A 24,928-nucleotide genomic window follows, 5' to 3' on the forward strand; every position below is an offset into this window, starting at 1 on the left:
ACTAGTTCAGACTTCCCCTGTGGATAGTCCCTGCTTAGTGGAGAATTCAAAATATCATTGCAGAAAGTTGGGACGGCCAACAGAGACAACATAAAGACCAAAACTTGGATGACTCTCATCGTTGTAGAATACAGCTTGGCAAAGTCTTCAATACTTCGATTGCTTGCATGTGAAGCTAATCTGTGCTGTTGTAGTCCACAATAAACAGTAAATATACTGATAAAGCGATATCGTATCTGATTCAAAACAACTGCAACAACTGAGAGTAGAATATGAAATGACGATCCCTGTATTGTTCAGTTTTCTAAAATATCTGTTCCGGATTGTTCATTTCCTTATTCACTTAAAGTGTTATTTCCTGTCATTGTTGTTGCATTCGCGGAATTGGGAATACGCGCACACTGTTTCCCAATCAGAAACGTATGCGTGGCGTGTTTGCGATAACTTCACCCTTGTTCGGCCAGTATATGTGTCCCGAACACCCAGACAACCGCGAGGGGCTACTCACCGGGTATCAGGCTTTTCTTGGCGATATGATAGGAAACAATACAATACATGTAAGACGTATGCGCCAACGAATTTTCTATTTTAGAAATACATGAATATATTTATATTACAGTGACTACTTATACAAATCATCAATCTGTATTTATAGTAAAATATTATAAAATAAGAACTATGTGTATGAGAATGCAAAAAATAACTATGTAGTATATATAAAATACATTTTGCATATATTTGCATATGTATATACAAAAATTGTATATATATAACACGATATCAATGAAGACACTAAGGAGTCGTTACACTGTTTCACGCTGTTGTGATCGTCAGGCGACTAATGGTATATTTCTATGAAGTTCTTCTCTAGTCACTTGATGATAGCAACAGCGTGAAACACTGTGTATCGACTCCTTAGTATCTTGCTTGATATCGTGTTATTTATACCGCTCTACATATATGTATTAAGCATTGTTTACTCCAGCGTAGACATTTTGCATATATATATATATATATATATATATATATATATATATATATATATATATATATATATATATATATATATATATATATATATATATATATATGTATATGTGTGTGTGTGTGTGTGTGTGTGTGTGTGTGTGTGTGTATACAAATGCAACGCAAATAATATTCTTGAAGTTCAAATTGGCAAAGATTACTTTGATGAATGTATATACTATTGCTTTATCACGAAAGTAAAACATTACAAGACCTCTAAGGAACGAAAGTGGACACTGTTATGGGTGATACAACTCTTTAAGATAAGATATTCACTGGAACACCAAGGTTCGGCTTTTCAAACCAACGATCCATGCTGTCCCGTTTTCAGTAAACCGTACAAACACTTCTACTTTAATAGTGGAAAAAATACCTTGTAGTCAGCATAGATTCTGTCTGAATTTTTCTATTAAGTCATTCAGGTCGCTATTGATCGATTTCAGTGTCAACTCAGTTAAGAGATATATACATTACTTTATGTACGTTATACACTACACCAGACGTTGGAACTCGTCCAATAAATCATTGGTTGACGACCTGCTAAAATTCACGTTCCGACATCCCGAGGAGTTTTATCATGCTGCCCTAAATGTTAAAGAGCAAAACCACAAGCATTTGGTGTCAATAAATAACAAACCGTTTAAAACGAATTTATAACATTAGTTTCTAGGATTACAGCAAAATGCTCTGAATAATTCGACCAATTTACTGAATATTTTGCCCTAGTCAATGAATAGTTCGTATCAATTCACTTGGTTATTGGAAATTGGAATAACAACTTACTGAAATCGGAATACCATTGTAACATCATCAATGCTTTCATTAAAAACAACACATTTTCGTTGGGCGAAGAAACAACATCTTACAACAACAACAACAACAACAACAACAACAACAACAACAACAACAACAACAACAATAAAGAAACTAAACTGAATGGAATCAGAGTAGAAGTGTTCGTGGAGAAGCTAAATTTTCCCTCTCTCCCAATTTTGAATTTTAGGCAGATACCTAGCCTCAGAATATATTGACGAAACAGTTGTTCATCTAATCTACAATATTAGCTAAGATATAAAGAGCTCGGTCAACTTGTAATACAATATACGGTAATGCAGTAAACAAACACACACAAAAATTACAGTGAAAAGTCCATAATAATACCTTTAATTGCTAAAATTATATACGAGGATAGATAGAGTGCCAACATTCCAAAATTTACAACTTTTTCATATGAATGACGGAAGTGGTAATGAGTGCTGACCTTCTTAAAGTTAGAAACCAGCTCTAAATGACTAATCTGAGGGACAACACAATCTTATGCTTTCAAGTTGAAGATCGTAAAAAATGAATTATTACGGCAGTTGTGTGTCTCAGTTCCCAAAAAGTCGATTAGGTAATGGCATATTGAGGACAAGACCTCTATCCTGTAATAACGGTTAGTGAAATGTAACCGTATACCGAATAACCCTGGGGATGTCAATGGATTTGATCTTTTCCAGCAGACTTTCAAGGTAAGTATGTTCACCTATTCCATAACATCATCACATTTGTTGAACATTACGCGGACCCCCCGGTGGTACGCTAGCCTTGGAGGAGGTGACGACCACAAAGCCAACTAAAAACTTTTCACATATACATAGTCATAGGCCATAGCTGTACTTTTTAGAATCCTTACGCAGAAGCTCCGTCGTTATTTGCCGATTCTTATACATTTACCGGACGTAGCTCTTTATTTTCTTGTTCTAAATCATCGTGTTCGCAGGAACATCTGTGGTTGGTTTATAGTAGTGTTTTCTAGCATTTCCATTGTCTAGCAGATCCAGGAATTTTCGACGAGTAATGCTAATAACGTTAGTGCCAGTGTAAAGGGTAAGTAATGTTTGAAGTGTAGTCTCACACATATGAAATGTAAACGTTCATTCTTTGATTACAACACTTATTTAGTGACACGGATTGGCCGTATGCACATTTTGTAACCCTGGTCATGAATTTATAAACATGGATTTATAAAGTAAGGAGATTTCTTTGATTTCACGCTAAAATATTGTATGGAGTTACCACATAGTTACAGAAAAACAAGAAAGTTTCAGTTAGTGATTTAGGCGGGAAAAGTGGCTGTAAAGAGTGCACCATACATAATGCAAAAGTGTAAATAGAGTGAGCATATGTTTCCAAGCTTTCTTGGGAAATTCATTCCAAATTGGCAGATAACGTTCGGTGACATACAGTTTCTAGTGACACAATGAAGTTTTATTACAAAAGTGAGGAAATTTGTCATGTTTTCCCCGATGCTGTTCCCCTAGTTGTTTTCTACGAAATCAGTCAACGCTTACGTGAAACAAAGGGAATGTTTAAAATTAGCTCAAGGTGTCAAAGGTCATACAGACGGGATGTTGAGCAAATGTTGCTTCCCGTATTTCTGCAGCTTCTATTATTTGTTGTTGATTACAGCGCTCAACACAGAAGTTAAACATCAACACCTCTCGCAGCCAAAGGGACTTGATTTGTACGGGTCTGTCGAACCCCAAACTTACTGAAAACCTGCTTTCAAACTTGGTCACAGTCTGTCCTTTAGGCCTTTCCACCAAAAGAAAACGATGACGGGTTTGAGAAATGCAATCTCTAGGGGACTTTTCATAGTGCTTCTCCAACTGTCGATACTTACGGCAGTCCAGTCAGCTGTAGTCGGTAAGCCTATGAGTTCTTTACATTTACTATATGCCTGCCTTTTCAAGGTTTCCAAAAATGTGGTAACGATTGTAATGTATGGGCAATTTTAATTGACACCACATTGCCTTCATCGAGTATACGGTATGATCACACCATAATGTTTTCAGAAAAATCTGGAAACATTTTCTTTAAAATTGCAAGCGTGTTCTGCGACATTCATGACGAGAACGTATGTGTACTGAGGTCAAAAGAGCGAGAGACTGGGTTTCCTTCGGGCCACATGCTGTTAAGAAGTGTTACTATTCCCTACGTGGACGTCTGTTTCGTATTTGCTTTCTGATACAAGTAATAGTAATACACCATTGGTGACTTGCCTTCGTTCAATACATACCAACTTTTCAATTAAACTTAGACAAACAAATATCTAACGACAATCTATAAAATATCACGTTGAGAAGTAACTCTTTGTGTATTTACACGCAGTAATCAGTACAATATATAAAGTTAACAAATCTATAATAGTAGTGTATGCATTATCGCTTAGCAACAGCTTCGCAGACTAATGTCGTGTTCTCTCTTGTTTCCCAGCTGATGACCCGGGGTCAAGATACCGATGTCACGACCAGGGCCAACTCCATCGAGGATCACGTAGAATATACCAGGGAGGGGCATATATCTTGTATCGATGTGACGTCGGATTTTCTATGCTTGGTAGCAACCTGGTTCGTTGCTTGCCAACAGGGAGATGGAACCTACCTAAACCTCTGTGCATAGGTATGATTGGTATCACCTTCATTCGTTTATCAAGCTATCATAATTTAGCGTAGTTTAATTCATCTGCAGTCGTCGACACAAATGTCTTAATTTCTACTCAAGCAAACACAGATCAGCACAGACTATCCAAAATATACAGCGTCGTACACTTTTTGTTGACTATCATATCGACAAGGTACTAAGTAATGGTTGCACAGTGTACACAGAGTCGGGTTTAAACAATGGTCGTAACCAAGCAAGATCATAGAGGTTTTATCTTGACGATTCCTAAGACCCGTTTAGATTAGTACCTAAGATCATGGATATATTAGGATTACAAAATACAAACATAGACAGTAGCGTGTCATTTCCATTGTCTATAGTACAGATACAGGGGCTATGGTAAAAGGACTGTCTGAAATACACGCGTGTATATGCGTTGTAGTTAGATTCCCATCCCGGACTTCAAGGTTGGTTCATTGGTCGGTTTTTGTCAGCAGTGAAAGATCTGTTATAGTCTCGGTTACCCCATGCCCCAGACTCTCGCCGCTGAGTGCTCTGCCTACGAGACCTCCCCAAGCGAGAGTCTATCGTCTGGGTGGTCTCGTAGAGCCCCCAGTGGTGAGAGTCTGGGTAACCGAGACTAAGTCTTTTCGGCAGCTTATCTTGCAAGGAACAGATGTATTTTGTAAACGTACAACGAACAATGTAACCGGTTACTTGGTTCATTAGTCAAACGTATACGTACCAGCGTACAAGTGCTCCAAGGACAAAATAAAGTGATTAACTTTCTTTTCTCTACATTCTTAGAAGACCGTGGGAAATATTACGTGACTTCCAGTCCATTTGTTATTGACTAACATTTGAGATAAACTGTAGAGCATGATAACACCTCACTAGTAGTAATAATAGTTTCATCACCCAGGCTCCTGAAATGCTGTGATTTAAAAACATGCATTATCGCCAATATTATAATAACGAGAGCAAATTAACATATGACTAATAATTTGGAGTCGTAATAGGTGTGTGTGTGTGTGTGTGTGTGTGTGTGTGTGTGTGTGTTACATCAGTTCATTTGTGTTTGACGTTTGACCGTTGCATGCAGAGGAATGATTTTTGTTCTGAAGGTGATGATGATGATGATGGCGGTGGTGGTGGTACATGGTGATGGTGATGATGATGATGATGATGATGATGATGATGATGATGATGATGATGATGATAGCTATGATGATGATGATGACGATGATGGTGGTGGTGGTGGTGGTGGTGATAATAATGCTTTTACTTTACTGATGTTTAGTCGAGTGCTTGCTCGTCTCTGTATATTTTCGCTTAGGAAATTTCGTTGCTGAAAGTGAAGGATTTCTTTGACAGCTAACATCTGTTAGAAAGTCAATCCTGTACAAGGTTAGAAAATAAACCTTGGCATGATTTTGCAATTTATTCCATGTTTGACCTCGACACTCTAATGTGGTCAGGCTGACATAAATATATTTCTAACAACAATATACGTGAAAAGATATATAATTGAACTCCACTGACACGGTGAACAGTTCAACTGGTGATGGTTGTCAGTTGTAAGTAAACTATAAGCTGTCATGGACCGTTTGTCTTCTGGCCTTGTGCGCTATATAAAGTTCTTAAAGATCAAAGAAAAATGTCCATGAAGTTATACATATTCCTGCCAACCATATCATTAAGACAACATGTACAGTAAATTGTAAAGTCAGACATTTTATTTGTAGTAAGTGATCCCGGTAGGGTGTTTGACCTGTTAAAACATGTCTTATAATCAATTTCATCTGACATCGACCCCGAGAACAGTATGTCCTACACGTAGGTTTTCTTTACAACATGGACAACGTTTTAGACATGCCGACTCACTACAAATGAACACTATGTATGTATGTATGTATGTATGTATGTATGTATGTATGTATGTATGTATGTATGTATGTATGTATGTGTGTGTGTGTGTGTGTGCGCGTGCGCGTGTGTGTATGTATGTATGTATGTATGTATGTATGTATGTATGTATGTATGTATGTATGTATGTGTCGATAGGTACGTACATCAATATGTCACTTCATTGTGTAAATGAACAGTAATGGACCATTTTTAAATTTGTAATTGTAATCTGGTCACAGGCAGTGGTTGTGCGAACACGGAGAAAATTGACAACGGGTCAGAGAAAGCAATATACGGTGGAAACATCATTCGATACCAGTGTCATAGCGGCTACGTACTTCGAGGATCGTCAACTATTTACTGCGATGGTGAGCATTGGAATGATACCGTACCAGAATGTCTTGGTACAGGAGTAACGTCATTTGCTCCGGTCAGTCGCTGTCCTGACCTCGGAGAAGTCAGGAATGCAGTTCGAGAAGTTTACGAAAATGATGGAGCAGTAATTTATCGCTGCAACGTTGGTTATGACATCATTGGTAGCCCAGCAGTTCGATGCCAGTATAATGGAGAATGGACCACCCCAAAACCCGTTTGTTCTCGTAAGTTACGTGTTACGTTGTCCACTATACATGTATAACTATCACGCTTTTCTGCAACCATTACGACCTCTTACCTTTCTTAGTACCATTTTTTTTCAAATTAATGTCTATCGACATTATGCATTTGCGAGATAAGACATTTTGCCTGAAAAATCTGTATTTTTACATCTGTTCTAATTTCCCTCTTTTCTGTTATAGGCGATGGATGTGATCCTTTGCCTGAAATCAGGAATGGATACAAACAAATACTACACCGCGGCAGAGTTACTCAATACAAGTGTTATTCCGACTATAAGCTACGAGGTTCTACCTTCATCTACTGCGACGGCAGGCAGTGGAATGACACAGCCCCACACTGCGTCCAGCCTGGACAAGAAACTACCACAGACGACCCGACCGTCGGGCCAGGGTTCACCGAGTCAGAAATTAGTGGAGACGTCGACAATTTAAGGATTGAAGGTGGGACGTCTTGTTCCTCGTCCACCAAACAGCCGAATGCTGGGCATAGATACGGACGAAAAGTTGACAGTTATGGTAACCTGTATTACGTCATCATTTATCAGTGTCAAGGCGGCTACAAGTTGATAGAAGGAGAACTGGAACTTTACTGCAGGAATGGTGAATGGGTCGGGCAGCTTCCAGTCTGTGGACCAGGTAGAATGTCTAACATTAATACATTGGCAGCAGCTTGAAGAGTTTACTGTGTCATGTGATATTTTAATATCACGTTCCACACATATTAATTTCAGTTTGATTTTCCTTTTTTTATCGCAGTGGACCCGTGTGAGACCAATAATGGGGGTTGTGAACATCGCTGTCAAATCGGTGACAACGGTCGAGCAAAATGTGTTTGTAGCCATGGTTACCAACTCATAGATCAGCGTAGATGTATAGGTATGTAAAACTTTACTTTTCTGCCATAGAACGGTGTGGCAAACGTTGGTGCTAAGACTTTCTGAGCGGAAGTTCATAAAATAGTCCAATTCGAGGATTGGTTTTACATCTGTCTCCTGCCCACATACATATACCAACACAACACAACACAACACAACACAACACAACACAACACAAAATAATACAGCAGAACACAACATGACATCGACACAACAGTCAAAACAATACACTCAACACAGCACAGCACAGAACAGCACATTTACACCACACCACACCACACCACACCACAACACAATGTTATCTCATCATGACGATATCACTATGGCAACACACTTGTGCATGTTGTGACCACATGAACAATTTCTTCAAGATCGAAATATTTCTATCTGGTTTCTAAAATTCAAGATTGAGGATTGTTAGTACTAGGGTCCGATGTAAATGTCAAGGCCAACATTTCAAAGAAACACGACGCGACAGCAAACTATATTTCTATCTTCTTTTAATATACTTTCGTTCACAGTCTGTAAGATCACTGACAGCCATTTAACACGTACAAGCGCCACCAACGTCGTGTCATTGCGTACGAGAAAGATCCTTTTGGAAGTAAATGAACAAATTTATTTTTCTTGTGCCACGAATGAACCTAATGAAAAAACTCCGCATAATGCCGATCAAATTGACGAAATGACTTTTCATATGGGTTTTACTAGTACTTACCTTTGAATGATCTGTTGGGTTTCACTCCAGATATCAACGAGTGTTTGGACAATGATGGCCATGGTCCGTGTAGTCATATATGTATCAACAGGAAAGCTGGATTTATGTGTACTTGTCCACAAGGTTACAAATTATTAAGTAATAGACTTACTTGTGAAGGTAGGCAATATCTATCTGTCTATTTACTATATTATCCACACATGAAACCCCCATGCTTCCATCATCACCATCACCATCACTACCACTACTACTGCCGCCGCCGCCATGACCACCACCACCACCACCACCACCACCACCACCACCACCACCACCACCACCACCACCACCACCACCACCACTTTAATTAGTTTTTCATGTCGTCCTATTCACGGAAATTACTTTTAGACTTTGGATTGTTTTAGCTCACGTCTCTTTCGTTTTCACCCCTAGTCGTACTGGATCCATGCCAAGAGAATAACGGTGGATGTTCTCATGAATGCACAAATGTAAATCGACATGCCCAATGTAGTTGTCCTACAGGATATCGAATCGGATATGATAGAAAGACATGTCAAGGTATGTATATATGTATGTATGTATGTATGTATGTATGTATGTATGTATGTATGTATGTATGTATGTATGTATGTATGTATGTATGTATGTATGTATGTATGTATGTGTGTGTGTGTGTGTGTGTGTGTGTGTATGTATGTATGTATGTATGTAGGTAGGTAGGTAGGTGTGTGTGTGTATGTATGTATGTATGTATATGTGTGTGTGTGTGTATGTATGTATGTATGTATGTATGTATGTATGTATGTATGTATGTATGTATGTATGTATGTATGTATGTATGTATGTATGAGAGAGTCTAACCTATAGAAGTTAATATTCCATAATTACTACTATTTTAATATTTTAATGTATTTTTCCTTAGATGTGAATGAGTGTGCTGAGAGACGAGCTTATTGTTATAATGGTGGCTGTGAAAATACACCTGGATCTTTCCGATGTGTTTGTAATACAGGTTTTTATATGGCTTCTAATGGACATTGTACAGGTAATGAATATAGATGTCAAATACATGTCATGGTCTATACGTGTGTAGGACGTCTGATTAGTCTCAGGTTCAATGTTAGCGTAAGATTACACCCAGAAAGTATTTCACCAATGATGAGTGCAAGGTGGTATAGTTCAATGTAGGATAAAAACTAAATTATATTACTTTGTGTGTGGGATGGATGGGGTGGTGGGTTGGGCCATTTTAGTTCTCATCCTACAAAATCGATTTTACTTTCAATGGATGTCTTGTACCCCTAAATACAAATATTTTTTAAAATTGAGAAAAGGAAGAATCTTTTAATACTATAGTAAATGCATGGTACTAAAATATAATGTGTCAACAAAAGAATATTTTTATTCGCTATATACTGGCTTTATATTCATAGCACTACATACCATTGCATACTGGCCTTGTATTCATAGCACTACATATTACATACTGCTTTCAAATTATTTAGAAGGGGTGGGAGTGGGGGTCTGAGGCCTAAGTATAAGAATTGTTTTTGTTTTCCTACATTGAATTATTGCACTCGTCCCTAAATGTGCCCATCTCTTCATTTGTGTGTACATATAGAAATATACATTATTTATTAACCTTCCAGGTACAATGTACATGCTACTAACAAGTGCTGTATAATTATAATAGTTATCCATTGAAAACTAGCATGGAAATGTACACAGGAACAAGACTATATACAGTAGCAAAGTGATTGGTTACCATCGTCGTAAAACACACGCCTCTTTACGGCAGATATCTTTTAATTCGTCTACTAACTGTCTTCTTTTCATTACGTCATAGATATGAATGAATGTACAGTAAATAATGGTGAATGTAGTCACGAGTGCCGTAATTCGTGGGGTAGTTACTCTTGTCGTTGTCCTCGTGGCTATGAATTATCTGAAGATCGTCACACTTGTCAAGGTGATGTCATTCTCAATTTTATGACGATATTCAGAATGTTCACTCTATTGATTTAATTTCGGAGGTAACACAAGCTTGTAGCATATATATATATGTATATATATATATATATATATATATATATATATATATATATATATATATATATATATATATATATATATATATATATATATATATATATATATATATATATATATATATATATATATATATATACATGTATATATTAAGTAGTTTCATTTGAACGTATAGACTTAACAGTAAAGTGTTTCTGGCCAAGACGTTTCTGTTAGGCTTTGCAGAACTGCCTCAGTATCCATCATACTAATTATCGCTTATGTCCAATCACGTGACCAAAATGCTAATCATATATACATCCACACACTTCTCTTTCTTATGTCTAAAATGTCTCAATTACGTTTAATTTACTTTCAGATGTGAACGAGTGTAGTAATCCATACTACTATCGGCAATGCCCCTATGGATGTGAAAATACACCGGGTTCATTCCACTGTCTCTGTCCATCGGGATTCACGGCATCTAATGGCATTAACTGTGTAGGTAAGATGCAAGTGACAACTAACTTAGTTGATTCGGTTGCTAAGAGTATAACAAAATATGGAAGCCACTTTTCAGTAAATGATCACCTGTTTTATTATTCCTCTATTGCGAAAACGTTTATTCGTATTTGGTGCATGCACAGTGTGGTAACTGTTAGCAACGATATGTGATATTATTATGAATATTCATAAAATAATGCTTCTTTAATATACATATTTGACAATTATGCTTTAAGAAATAGTTGTATGAATGTGTGGCAAGCGAAGTGATAAAATATGCAGGATTCGTCAAATGAAAAAATACCACGTACATAAGGACAGCGATGTGTTGAAAATTATATGTCGAGTATTTGCGCATTATTGGCTTTACGTAACACCGAAGTAATGATAAATGATTACCGTTTTATTTCCAAACAGACATCGATGAATGTGAACAAAACTCAGGACGTGGTCCATGTCAAGGCAAGTGTGTGAACAAACCAGGCTCCTACGCATGCGTGTGTGACCAATCGGGGTATAAACTGGCAGCTGATGGACACAATTGTGAAGGTAAATTTTGTATGTACAGAACATTGCCTAAAAACACTAGAAAGGAATAACCTAACATTTTAAGAATCACAAGACCACCCATGAACAGTAAGATAGCACTGATTTGTATGATCTTTACACAAACTAGCGAAGTACAATATATATTGTGTACAAAATAATGCACCATGGGTAATACCACAATTTGAGTATATGTATCAATAGTGGTCTGTTGTTCTGATATAGTGGTGTTGCAAATAGTCACAAGTTGTGTGTGGACATAAGCTGTGGTGTATACTTTCCATTCTTTTCCGCTTTATAAATGTATCCTTCCGATTCTTTGAAGATAAGGATATGTGTGTGATCTTTTACGGTAAACATCAAAGCACCCATAAATAATCCAAGGGACTTTCACTTAGTTTCTTTCAAATAACCACAAGTGATGCTAAAATAAACTTTCAATACATTAGTTATGTTTTATTTCCATTTATGGCCAATTGACTGTCTTTTTTAAATCAGACATTGACGAGTGTCAGGTAGAGGATACCTGCCATCACAATTGTCATAATCTGCCAGGTGGTTATCAATGTACCTGTAACCATGGATTCCTGATACTTCCAGATAAAAAGACTTGCGAAGGTAAGGCATAATTTTAGCGTTCAGTGATCTTCTGTTTACTTGGTACAGATGTACCTCGTTGAGATGTACCTGGTATCACCAAGAGCTAGAGAGCGCATTGAGCGTCTAATGTGACACTGCACTATTACAGTTTGTTATGAATCTATGATCACTCTTGAAACAAAAAACAGAACGAAAATTAATTACACCTTTACTTATTGCTACAAGAGGACTGCCCAACGCGAATGCACGTCCCAAATCTATGAACAATTCTTTAAAACAACATGAAATGACTTGGCAAAAAATCTAATTATGACCCGAGCAAAAAATTGCAAACACTTAAGGCAAGAGGTTGATGCTGATCGGTTATTGCAAGAGTATTGTTATTATATAGGTACAAATACATCCATGATGACCACAAGAAGAAAGTTGAATAAATAAACAATAGTTGTGATACAATACATTCGAAGCTGTTACTCGTAATAAATTGAGAGTTTGGTACAAGTCATGTTTGACGGATGTTTCAATGACACATTCTCTTCCAGGTTGTCGGCAGAATTCATACAAGAGTACAAGAGCAAATGAATGCATTGAGTGTCCACCTAATTCGCACACGGAAGGCCTTGCCAAAACAGCTCTAAGCGACTGTATCTGTAACACAGGTTTCCATGGTGATCTTAGTGAGGATTTAACATGTGAAGGTCAGTTGCCAAAATATTTCAAAACGAATTTGACATTAGAGATTAATGAGTCACTTGATTTTAGAATATCAGATATGTTGTGTTAAGATAACACATCTTATTTGATGGCTGCTAGCAGTATCCCTCAAAGTGCATGGCAGTTTTGAGGGGGTTGCACCTCCTTTAAAGATACTGTAGTAATGTTATGTGATTTACAACAAATGAAAACTGTATGGTACCAACAAAACCTAACTTGAAAGGTTTCAAACGTATGACTAGCTACCGTTCTGCAGAGCATCACCAGCTCACCAAATTGACTTGAAATGGTTGGCAAATGTTTGACTACTGATTTATACTACTGATGACTCCTAATTTGTCTGATTTTCAAGTTCATGTACACTTGTACATCGATGCCCAATTTCACCTGCCCTCTAGTGGTCGTTCTGAGAAAATGGCGTCATTCTTGGACGTCATGTGTCTAGTATTACTAGTAATGGGTCTTGAAATAGGAAGTAACAAAAAAACCCCTGTTTTTTATGTTTTCATTTTTTGTTATATTCTTTTGACAGATATCAACGAATGTGAAACTGATAATTATGGCTGTTTTGATCACTGCGTCAATACCCCTGGAGGAGCCTTTTGCGCATGCTCCGTTGGATTCCGCCTGGAAGAAGGAAAAGTGTGCGTTGGTGGGTGTCCATGACTTCAAGTTTACAAGGAAGTGAAATGTGCATTATTAGACAAGACAATAATCTTAAATAGGATAATCGTTTAGAAAGAACATGTATTCCCACTTGAAAATTGATGATCGATAAAAGAAGCCCAATATGTACAAAATCAGAAAGTTTAGATATATCAGAATAAGCAAACATAAACGTACCAACACAGCACTAAATATGACTTTAGCGTCTCATGCTCCCACCAGCTTATATCTCTATAGAATTTATGCCTTACAAAGGATTTTCCTTCCATTGCCTGCCTGTCTGTCTGTCTGTCTGTCTGTCTGTCTGTCTGTCTGTCTGTCTGTCTGTCTGTCTGTCTGTATGTATGTCTGTCTGTCATCTGTCCGTCTGTCTACCTACAGATATTGATGAGTGTAGCCAAAATAACGGTGGCTGTGAACAGAAGTGTCAGAATACTGAAGGCAGCTTTTCATGTTCCTGCAAAGACGGTTATACAGTGAACCCAGAAGACCCTTATGTATGCACAGGTACCAATTTAAGTTTTACCATCTAGCAACCCTTGACACTTTCAATTTCATCTTTATTTGAACGAGAAAGACAAAATGCCACTAGTAGGTGTAATCAGTTGTGCATCTTATAAGCTTATCATCAACACAATCAGAGACAAGTAAGAAATAGTATGTGTTGACCTGTGTCATAGCATCATGTGACGTCATGAGAATTGTCAATTTCTCAAAGTGAACGCTTGCGGGCGCTGTCTTCGAGGATAAAATGGCCGCGATGTATGAACTTGTAATACCGGAGGCTGAAACCGGTTTTAAAGCTATACCAAGTATAGTTCAGTTCCAGAAATGGTATAAATCACTTGCGACACACTTATTTCATCATTAGAAATTACAATTCATTTGTGATCAGACATTCCTTTAATATATAGATACGGGGTAATACTTTTGAGTATATGGTTGTGAAAATTCATGTCATGATCACTGTAAAAAATTATTGTCTTTGACAGATATCAATGAATGTGAACATAACAATGGTGGATGTGACCAACGCTGTGTCAACTTTCCGGGTGGTTATCTGTGCGAATGTGATGACCAATCCATCATGGCGGAAGACAGAACAAATTGCGAATGTAAGCATGCGCAAACATCTTTCACCCTACAGTCATTAGTATGCTGAACAGAGAGAGAAAAAGTAACCTGTATTGCCATTAAAAACAAACAAAATGTAATATTTGTGATCGTTTAGTAATACAAATATGAATGTAATGCCACAGTTTATTTTGGCGAATGAATAGTACTCAACAACAACAACAACAACAACAACAACAACAACAACAACAACAACAACAACAACAACAACCACCACCAAAGCACTGGGCCTTGTTCTATCCAAAATTCAAAACAAAGGAAATGAGAATGATATATTTCTCATCAACTTTTAATCATCTTTAATGCACCAATGAATATCGTTCATAATCTATCATCATCACCATCATCAAAATACCCTAATCGTTCAAATGTAATAAACGTCGAATACTTCCAGACCAATGTCTAAGTATGATTCATGAGAGTTACAGAAAACGTGTATAATGCTCTCAACACGCGACTTTTGTGTATTTTCAGCGGTGGTTTGCAGTGCCCTTGCTGTCCCCCCACGCGGTAAAGTCAGGCCTAGGGGAATTTGTACTGGTGAAAATCCAAACAAAGCTCTAGTGGGTAAGTCACTCCGAACACGCAGAACTCGTATATCTAATTTCTGTTTGACAGATGGAAGTGTGTAGACGATTAGATAAATTATAAAGCAGACATTTTAGAGCCTTGTTTATAGAGGTTGTATAAGTTACTTTGACAACTTCAATGAAGCAAGTCAAGCGTTCCTGTCCTCAGCTACTGGGAGGAAGGAAATGTAAACTCTCTGTGGCGCTCAACACTATCTAGTTTAAAGTCGAGGAAATTATGGAAATCACGAATCTAAATTTACAACTAGCGAACGAATGTAATAGTTTAAGGAAAAGAACTGCCGATAAAACTATTAGCAGATGTCATAGAGTGTGTTGCATTTTGCATAGTGTTGCCCAGCAATTAATTACGAACAAGTAACCAATGTACATGTACAAAGCTTTAATGAAGCCACGGTACCAATTTCGCGATGAAATTAAAGTCATAGTTTACTAAGCGTTCGATATATAACATGTATTGTCGTTCATATGCCACTGTGTCTCAATAAACGAATAAACTTACAGCATGGATTTTGATAAAAGAAACTCCTGTACACATTTCAATATTTATAAGCTTTTCCATTTGATATATGTTTTCTCTCTCTTTCCTTCGTTTAGTTGGGTCTGTGTGTACGTTTGAATGTTTGAAAGGTTATTTGCTTGAGGGCTCTGAAAAACGAATTTGTGAGAATACCGGTCGATGGTCAGGATCAGAAGCTACCTGTAAACGTAAGTAGTGTAGTCCTTGAATCAACAAGTCTTCTACGTTCGAAGACATAGCAACCAACACTATAATGCACGATAGTTGGTGTCTTAAATATGGTCTATATGGAGATACAGATATACTATTATGAGAGAGAAGGTCATTCTAGGGACAGATTTATTCTGGACATCTGGCCGGAGGTACTTAAATGGTGCCCCAGTCAAAATATTTCAAATGTACAAATCGATGGGTCAAGGCCAAATATCCGTTTCTGAACAATTACCTCATTTTTAAAAGTATGAATGTTATGATTTCAATGATGTCTATATGAATAACGCTTTAAAAGTTATGAAGTAAATGGTGATTGACCTTGAAAATGAAGGTCAAGGTCATTTGTTAGTATGATATTAAAGTTATTATAATAAAGGCGTGTTTTGCAGTTAGAGAAAGTCTAATGTTTTGCCTTACCACTTACTCGTTCTTATCTATAGCACATATATGTGAAGATATAACACATGTTACAATAATTCAACTTTACTGAAGCTGTTAAATCGAAATTTATGTACCCAACGTAGTAGACATTAGTAATACCATAGACAAATTGGCATTGAGTGTGTGTCTGCATCTCACAACCATACCTGAATTGGAATGCCAACTTACAGAAATATATTTTTACCACAGCTGTCCGTTGTCCAATGGTGACGCCACCAGAATTTGGCAAGGTGTTACCAAATTCATGTGAAAACACCCAAAGCCAGTATCAAACTCAGTGTATTTTTACCTGTAACGAAGGTTACGCATTGGTTGGAAATAGAGTCACTAAATGTCAACATGACAGGACCTGGAGTAAGGAGTCACCTACGTGTGTCAGAGGTAATGAGAAAGTATTTCTTTCATAGCCATTTCCTTCATATAGGAATATTATATATTTATAAAAGCACCCGCCATGACAATTTTATGTTGTTATTTGATGCATATACTTAGCAATACTTACACTGTATCTTCTATTCTTTACATATAGGTATATACACTTCTTAGCATTCTATGATATTCATACTCGCAAATAGTTTATGTATTCTCAGAATACTAAATTTATGTGGGGTGGGGAGGGTGTCTGAGATTAATGAAGGCATGCAGAACATTGGATAGCCCAACACATGGACATCAAAACATAGCTGGTACCTCGTTGCATAGACTAATACTGTCTAGCATAACATATCATGACACTACACAGCATAACATCACACGTCATAGCTTCGCAAATAACATTAAATAGCAAAGCCGTGTTTTGTTTAGCATGACAAAATATGACATGCTATACCATTATACCAAAGTATAATGTTACCATAACACAGATGAACAATTTATAAGAATAACTTATGATATGACACAACACATAAATGACATAACATAACATAACATAACAGAACATAACATAACAACACATAACATAACATAACAACAAACCATAACATAACATAACATAGAATAACGTAACGTAACGTAATATAACAGAACATAACAAAACATTGCATAACATAACATGATAGAACTACAAAACATAACGTAACATTGCATAGCATAACATAACATAATATAACATAACATAACATAGAATATCGTGACGTAACATAACATAACATAACAAAACATTGTATAATATAATATAACATTACATAACATAACTTGAAATGATGTATACCCACACATTCCTGATAAACTTTGGACTCCTTTTCAACCAACCATAATGGGTATTAGGATGGATATTAATAACTTCAAATCTTATATAAAGCAATGATTATTGAAGATTTCTCAACTGAAGCCAATAAACAGCATCGCCTATTTCAGACCATGGTGAACCGACAATAACGTGTCCAAGTGAATTGACCTTTGACCTCGCACCTGGAGCTGCCTTTATTATCACTTCGATACCATCACCAGTTGCTAATGTGAACACCATACATGTCAACCGTGCAACACAGGACGCCACCTTTTATCCAGGTACAACAAAGGTACACTACGCTGCACTCAGTGACGATGGCACCAAGAAGGCAACCTGTACTGTCGACGTCCACGTACTTGGTAAGTTTTGCTATTGCCAAGAATACTACAGTTCTTTTTCGGAGAAGCTTGCCCAAGCTGTTAAACGAAATATCAGGCTCACCTGATCACAAGGTTTCATGTTGAGACAGACACAAAAACATAGCACACAAACATCACATACAGAGTGTGGACTCTTATTTTAGTTAATGATTTCAACAGTAACTGAACGTAAAAGTAACGTAAATGGTTGCTTTCATAGATATCAATTTAGTTAGTATTTAAACTTGAATATCTCTGTGATTGTGTGAGTCTAGGTAATTCACTTACACACCTTTTCTGTAAGTAACAAATATATATTATCATAAGGACTGATATTACCTCTTTACTTGTCACTGGTATTACTGTGTACACTGGTTTGATGTCTGCGGGTCAACAGGAAGAATGTGTACCGACAAATTGGAAACTTTCTGGAATGCCAATAGAGAGAGCAAATAAGCTTCAACAACATGAACCTATCAGAAAATTAAAAAAACACAATTTTTGAAGACAAAAACAGTTCGAACTAGCCACTGGATTGTTTATATCCCAGTTATCAAGTTGGTGGAAAAGACGTTTCAAAATGATTTCTTTGTCAACAGATAAAGAAGCTCCAACTGTCGAGAAATGTCCGAAATCTTTCCGTATTGAGACTGGTGAACGGTATCCGAGTGAAGTCAACTGGGAGGAACCAATATTCACCGATAATGTTGGCATCATTGAAGAATGGAACTCTAGGGTAAGCTTCGACAACTACAACTCGTTCCATCATTTAGTATATGAGAGTATTTGGACAGAGTTTAGATAAACATCACCTAGAATGAACAATTTAATACACTTCTCTTTTTCGTTTCAACAGAACTAATTCACAATTTGTACGCTGAGTAGTGACTATTTCAGAGCATAGATGCTTTGGAGCAACGGGAAAAATTGTGACGAGAATGAGTTAAACCTTGGCTTAAATTTGGATTGCAAATTAATTTTGACTGTTTTTTTGACACTGACACATGCATGCATTATTATTATGCGACTCGACTGATCACAGTACAAAGAAATGTTTAAATAATCTCTATAAATCAGGAGAAACATTTCATTTTTTAGAACATTAATTAATTTGCTATTTTCACAGGATCCAGGGGGAGCTTTCACATGGGGTGTATACAATGTGGTGTATTTTGTAAGAGATGCAGCTAATAACGTTGCGGAATGTACATTTGTCATTGAAATTGAACGTAAGTAATGGTACTTTAGTAATGACACTTTCTCTTTGCCTGTTTATATACATGTAAGCAATATCGAATTATTTACTACAGCAATAGCTCATGCCGCTATCCCTGATTGTGAAAAGATTTAAATGTCCCCATTGTGTAAACTTTAACAATTGGACACGTGATAAACTTAGTAGGAATGACCTTCAATGTCATATTTACAGTCACTTACAGAATGTACCAAGTGAAGTACTCTGTGACTAAGTGAAATCTGATTAATGCATGGAAGAGGCTCCATTCATTTTGATTTGGTGAAACCAATTTCACATCTAATGTGTGCAGGTGTCGGCCATAGGTAGCCCCGGCGTAGGTACATGTACAGAGAAGAACATAAAGGAAAAGCAGTCCAAAAGCTAAATGAAATCGAATTGAGCTTGCAGTATAGTCTAACGTTTTGAATTGGACTCTGTCAACCATTTAGCAGAGCATAGCATATAGCATATTGTATCAGATCAGATCAGATCAGATCAGATCATATCATATCATATATCATATCATATCAGTGATATGATATGATATCACATCATATCACATATATCATATCATATATATCATATCATGTGATATCGTATCATATATCATATCATATCATATCATATCATATCATATCATATCATATCATATCATATTATATCATATCATATCATATCATATCATATCATATCATATCGCATAGCATAGCATAGCATAGCATATAACATAACATGACATAACATATGTCTCATTCTCATGCCTTGTCGAACGATGACGTCATTCGGCGCTCTAACCCATCACAATTCTTGTACCTTCAGCAAAGAGTTGTGGTCTACCGGAAGGTCCATTAAACGGTGAATCAGATTGCGTCGATTGGTTGTTTGGTAAGATATGTGACCCTGTCTGTCATGAGGGATATACGTTCTATGGCGGGCGATTGAGAACTCTTTATATGTGTGGAGCCAACGCCACGTGGTCTCCGAGTAGCAAGGCACCAGACTGCACAGGTAATGAATGGTGGAGCAAATTTTGATTCACAATCCCTCTCTTAATTACTGTAAATTAAATACTAACAGATTTCAAAATTGTACCTCGAGATTTATATTCACTTTTAAAAAAGTTAATATATTATACTAACACTAATTATTCTTCAAATTTACATATCAATAAAAGCATAGAATAACAAATTCTTGTTTTAATTTCTATCCAAACGATTTTATAAACCAACTACATCGGTATTCTGTTTGATACTAAAAGTGTTAGTATTATTTTAATTTCATTATCAATATGTGCCGTTGGCTTAAAATTGTAAAAAATATTTTATTTTATTTCTTTGTTCTCTTCATGTCATGGTAACTTTTCTATATCTGTTGTAATTTTAGTAAATTTCATATTTTGGCCATATTATAGTATAGTTATGCCGCCGATAATGTTACACTTTGATAGAAACGTCAGTGAACTGTACTCGGGGTCAGGGAAAGAGGCCATCATGAGTCCTTTAAGCCAGTTAAGAAAACAATACACATTTCTCAGAATTCATATTGATCATTTACCCTCGTTCTTTTGGATGGCCAAAGGACATGGCAACTCCTCTCATGACTCGTATAAATTATGGTAAACATTAATTATTAAACCATTCGCATTCGTCATATAAATTTAGACATTTATAAACTAGTGAGTGAGCACGAAGGGCACAGTTATTCTCGACACGTCCAGAGATCGACCTTGACTTTAGCTAGTGACAGGTGTGTTTGGTGCAATGGTATATACATTTGTACGGAGGCTACTAAGTTTATTACCCCAGTATACAAGAGTGGATATATGATAGTGAACCTTTGTGTTGTTTTGGCACGGGAGTATGTAAAGACATGACAGTAGTTAAACATGATCTACCAGCTGGGTCCAGAGACCAAAGTAATGTATCATCATAATGTATCCCTTTTCATGCTCCCGTTTTAAACATTAAGTATCTTATAAATATCTATAGTTACTCAAAATAATGTTGTTGTTCTCTCTCTTTTTAAGCAAATTTACTAGATAGGTTGTTACATGTATATTACTACATGGGTTGTTATACCTGTGTATGTTATACCACCAGTGTATGTTCTATTTCCAGAGTATACCTCAGTTGCATCAGGCGATGTAGAATGTCCTGCTGGTGCCGAACTAGTAACGACATACAGTGATCTGCACGGCCCTGCTTGCGGTATGTATAACCAGTAATTGTACTTATTTGCCGTTGCTTGTCCAAGCCTATCGATATGTCATCATATCGAATAAATATTATCATGTGCAAGAAGTGACCCCAGTGTTAATCGAGATTGGCTTTGGCAGTTAAAAATGCGACTAACAAATGGTTGTATTTCATTGGCTGATCATTGGGATTAAAGTGACAACGAAACAGTGTGATACACAATACAGTTATGTAACACAGCACAGCACAGCACAACACAACACAACACAACACAACACAACACAACACAACACAACACAACACAGCGCAGCGCAACGCAACGCAACGCAACGCAACACAACACAACACAACACAATACAAGACACGACAAGACGACATGACACGACACTGCGGCTCAACACAACACAACACAACACAACACAACACAACACAGAACAAAGCAACACAGCTCAGCATGACACACCATGGCACAACACACCATGGCGCAACGCAACGTTATGCAACACAACACATCCAAACACAGTACAGTAGAGTACAGTACAACACAAGGCAAGGCAATGCAAGGCAAGACAAGACATTACACCAGCATGTAACATATCAATACAACACAGTACAGCTAAAAGCAATACAATACGTAACTCAGTTTTTATATAACTCAACATCAGAACATAAAAGAAGGCACTGCAACGTAACGAAATCTATTCCTGCAAGTTCCTGGGTACAAAATGCACCGATTTGATCAACAACACACAGCAAAACACTTCGAATCAATGAAATAAATATTGTTTATTATTGCCATCCCCCTCCTTCTCATAGACTAGTTACCATGTTTCAATCGCATACATTACATTTAGCAAACAAGATAAGCTAATGATCTGTTAAAAGAAGTTGTATATATTTGGTATTGCAGTGAAATGTCCACGTGGTATGTTCTTAGAAAAGGACAGCAAGAAATGCACACCGTGTTCTATAGGCTATTATCAGGACGAGTTTGGTAAAACCAAATGTAAGCGATGTCCCCGTAGATTTTCCACAACAGAGGAAGGCCGAATTAGTCAGGAAGACTGCACAGGTAAGAATTCAGTGACACCGAGCCACAGAGATGACTGTGTAAACCTTCAGTTGTCATTATCGGGTAGTGTTGGTTATTATGTTTCTAACGAGTGTTCTGATATACACATCAACTCAAGTGCAGGCAGGGTATGCGAATGTTTGAACTTTAAAGCCAGCATCGTAACTTAGTACCACAGATAAATAGCAGTTATCTGTGTTAGTACTCAAACAACTTCCCGAGTGTGAGTAGATATTCATTCTTGAGAGTTTTAAAAACTTTTTCGAAAGCACCCATGTTAAATTTCAAGGGAATATATGCATCGTATGGTATAAGCCCTAACTGCATTGGCTTCGTTTCTTGTTGTTTACTCTGGGTTTCATCTCGTCAGTGACAGTGTAAACACTGAATTTCTCCGTGATGCATACTAATATTTGTACTGTGTTTCGGTGCAATATACAATAATGGAAGCCAGCTGAGTAAAAACAAATCGTCATCTGATTCAACAAAAACCTTATTATATATCCATTCAATTTGTTAAAGCTTATCAATTGGCATATTAAAATCTTGACATATTTTTGTCTGACAGCAAAAATTGATAAGAAGTACAATTATGACATTTTAATCATTGGACATGACTTACGTTCATACAATGTATATGATTTTGCAGTGATCTGCTTAATAGTAGATCACGAAAATGTAGCAATGTTGGTAATATTGTTGTTTGGCCAGATGATGAAAAAAGCAATGTTAGTAAGTTCATATTTGTCGAGCCAGCTTAGATGATAAAATGTAACAATGTTTATAGTAAGATTTTTGTTGAGCCAGACAACTATGTTTCTACTCAATTGATTTCAGTTGTACTTGTTCCAATGAGTACTTTCAGTTTTACAATGTGTACAGTAATTTCAGTGTTATTTGGAATCACGAGATACATTGTTGTCATTTTCTTCTGACATTACAGAATCAATTCTAGACGAAGAATACAGTGAAGATGATACATCCGGAGACTCCCAATTTGAAATGACAGTTGCTATGGAAACAAAGTAAATGATGACGCATGGTAATACACAACTTTACTTCAACCTGGACTCATTAAGACCGAAAACATTTGACTATTGGTGTACTTGCGAAATAAATGAAATGAAACAAGTCGAGGTCTTCAAATGTTTTTTTTTCAGATTCAGATTCAGATTCAGATTTGAATCAAATGTTTTTTATTTTCAGATTCATATTCATTCATATTCAGATTTGAATAAAATGTTTTGAATCATTTATTAAAGCTAATATGATGACGGATACCAATGTTCCATATGTCACTGGCAAAACAGTTGTATATGTCTACTTTCAATATTTTTCTATACCTACACAGGACTAAGATATGATTATATAAAACTTAGGATAGTGCATGTTTTTTTTGTTAAAAGATAATTTTGCAGAACCAAAAGTTTGATGAATTGTTCTGAATACTTTCACATATTATAATAAAATGGATGCACACATAGAAATTGAACAGAACTATTTACTTCTATAGCAGTCTTCTTTGCCACAGATCATGTTATAGCAAACAAATCGGGTTAATGTATGTATGTATGTATGTATGTATGTATGTATGTATGTAAAAGAAAAAAACCATGGGCCCGGTGATGGTATCGGTTGTTAGAAGCCATGAAGATGTTACAGCTATAGAAATCTCTTGTAATAGAGTAGTAAAAATATAATGCTGCTGGGACTGTAGAACAAAGAAATGCATATGGAACTATAAACCAGTCCGTATAAATAGATGTAAAATCCGACGTTTCGAATAATATTCTTTTTCAAAGGAAATATTGGCGAGATACAGAAATGTTAGGTTAACACCTGTATGTATGTATGTATGTATGTATGTATGTATGTATGTATGTATGTATGTATGTATGTATGTATGTATGTATGTGTGTGTGTGTGTGTGTGTGTGTGTGTGTGTGTGTGTTCATCCGAACGCTGTATCCAGAAACGAGTGTTTAGATGAATGGAAGTTATTAAAATTACAGCTAAAACCAGATTTAAACTGAATGCCTCCCGTAAGGGAATCGCTAATTATGCAAATAACTCATTAAACTAAAAAAAACTATGGTAACAGGCTTTGTTTTTTAGAATAGCATGCTTTCTTAGGTTAATGTATGTAAGAGTGTATGATACTGCTTAATGCAGTCTTAAGATATAGCCTAATTACAGAAGACCATTAATTATGCAAATTAATCATTAACACTGCAAGGTACATCAACTAAATTTATAGGACATATACAATTTGTTATGGTTAATGTATGTACTGAATTATATTGAAATTTGG

The 24,928-nt window shown here is 36.5% G+C and overlaps 2 protein-coding genes across 3 annotated transcripts in view; one reads left to right on the forward strand and one right to left on the reverse strand.

Moving 5' to 3' along the window:
* The window catches only part of LOC144438601 (sushi, von Willebrand factor type A, EGF and pentraxin domain-containing protein 1-like), a 21,801-nt gene extending 21,534 nt beyond the window's left edge, over positions 1 to 267 (reverse strand). The window contains exon 1 of the mRNA XM_078127695.1: positions 1 to 267. This exon is cut by the window's left edge and continues 298 nt beyond it. Within this exon, the coding sequence (XP_077983821.1) occupies positions 1 to 119 (119 nt within the window). The 5' untranslated portion in view covers positions 120 to 267.
* A 2,182-nt stretch (positions 268 to 2,449) lies between these two features.
* Positions 2,450 to 24,090, forward strand: LOC144438649 (uncharacterized). 2 transcript variants are annotated; one of them, XM_078127788.1, is made up of 28 exons: positions 2,450 to 2,537; positions 2,789 to 2,895; positions 3,478 to 3,714; positions 4,285 to 4,470; positions 6,600 to 6,959; positions 7,158 to 7,613; positions 7,734 to 7,853; positions 8,601 to 8,729; positions 9,000 to 9,125; positions 9,490 to 9,612; positions 10,414 to 10,536; positions 10,975 to 11,100; positions 11,517 to 11,648; positions 12,144 to 12,263; positions 12,788 to 12,943; positions 13,492 to 13,611; positions 14,007 to 14,132; positions 14,618 to 14,740; positions 15,234 to 15,326; positions 15,947 to 16,057; positions 16,713 to 16,904; positions 17,880 to 18,113; positions 18,713 to 18,849; positions 19,240 to 19,342; positions 20,170 to 20,358; positions 21,468 to 21,557; positions 22,456 to 22,617; positions 23,561 to 24,090. In XM_078127788.1, the coding sequence occupies exons 3-28, from the start codon at positions 3,624 to 3,626 to the stop codon at positions 23,644 to 23,646; spliced, it is 4,014 nt and encodes a 1,337-aa protein (XP_077983914.1). In that variant the 5' UTR covers positions 2,450 to 2,537; positions 2,789 to 2,895; positions 3,478 to 3,623; the 3' UTR covers positions 23,647 to 24,090. The 2 variants fall into 2 exon arrangements, with proteins under 2 accessions (XP_077983914.1, XP_077983913.1); XM_078127787.1 differs by lacking the exons at positions 2,450 to 2,537; positions 2,789 to 2,895 and having other exon boundaries at positions 3,417 to 3,714.
* Positions 24,091 to 24,928: the final 838 nt, after the last annotated feature.

This window comes from Glandiceps talaboti, chromosome 8 (assembly GCF_964340395.1).
Source record: "Glandiceps talaboti chromosome 8, keGlaTala1.1, whole genome shotgun sequence".
Lineage (NCBI taxonomy): Eukaryota > Metazoa > Hemichordata > Enteropneusta > Spengelidae > Glandiceps > Glandiceps talaboti.

Bases quoted from the DNA above. Each gene is read 5' to 3' on its own strand.
- LOC144438649 (XM_078127788.1), top strand. From the start codon at position 3,624: ATGACGGGTTTGAGAAATGCAATCTCTAGGGGACTTTTCATAGTGCTT. The intron at 9,126-9,489 runs GTATGTATATAT...ATTTTTCCTTAG, and splicing joins TGATAGAAAGACATGTCAAG to ATGTGAATGAGTGTGCTGAG. The intron at 18,114-18,712 runs GTAAGTTTTGCT...CTTTGTCAACAG, and splicing joins TGTCGACGTCCACGTACTTG to ATAAAGAAGCTCCAACTGTC.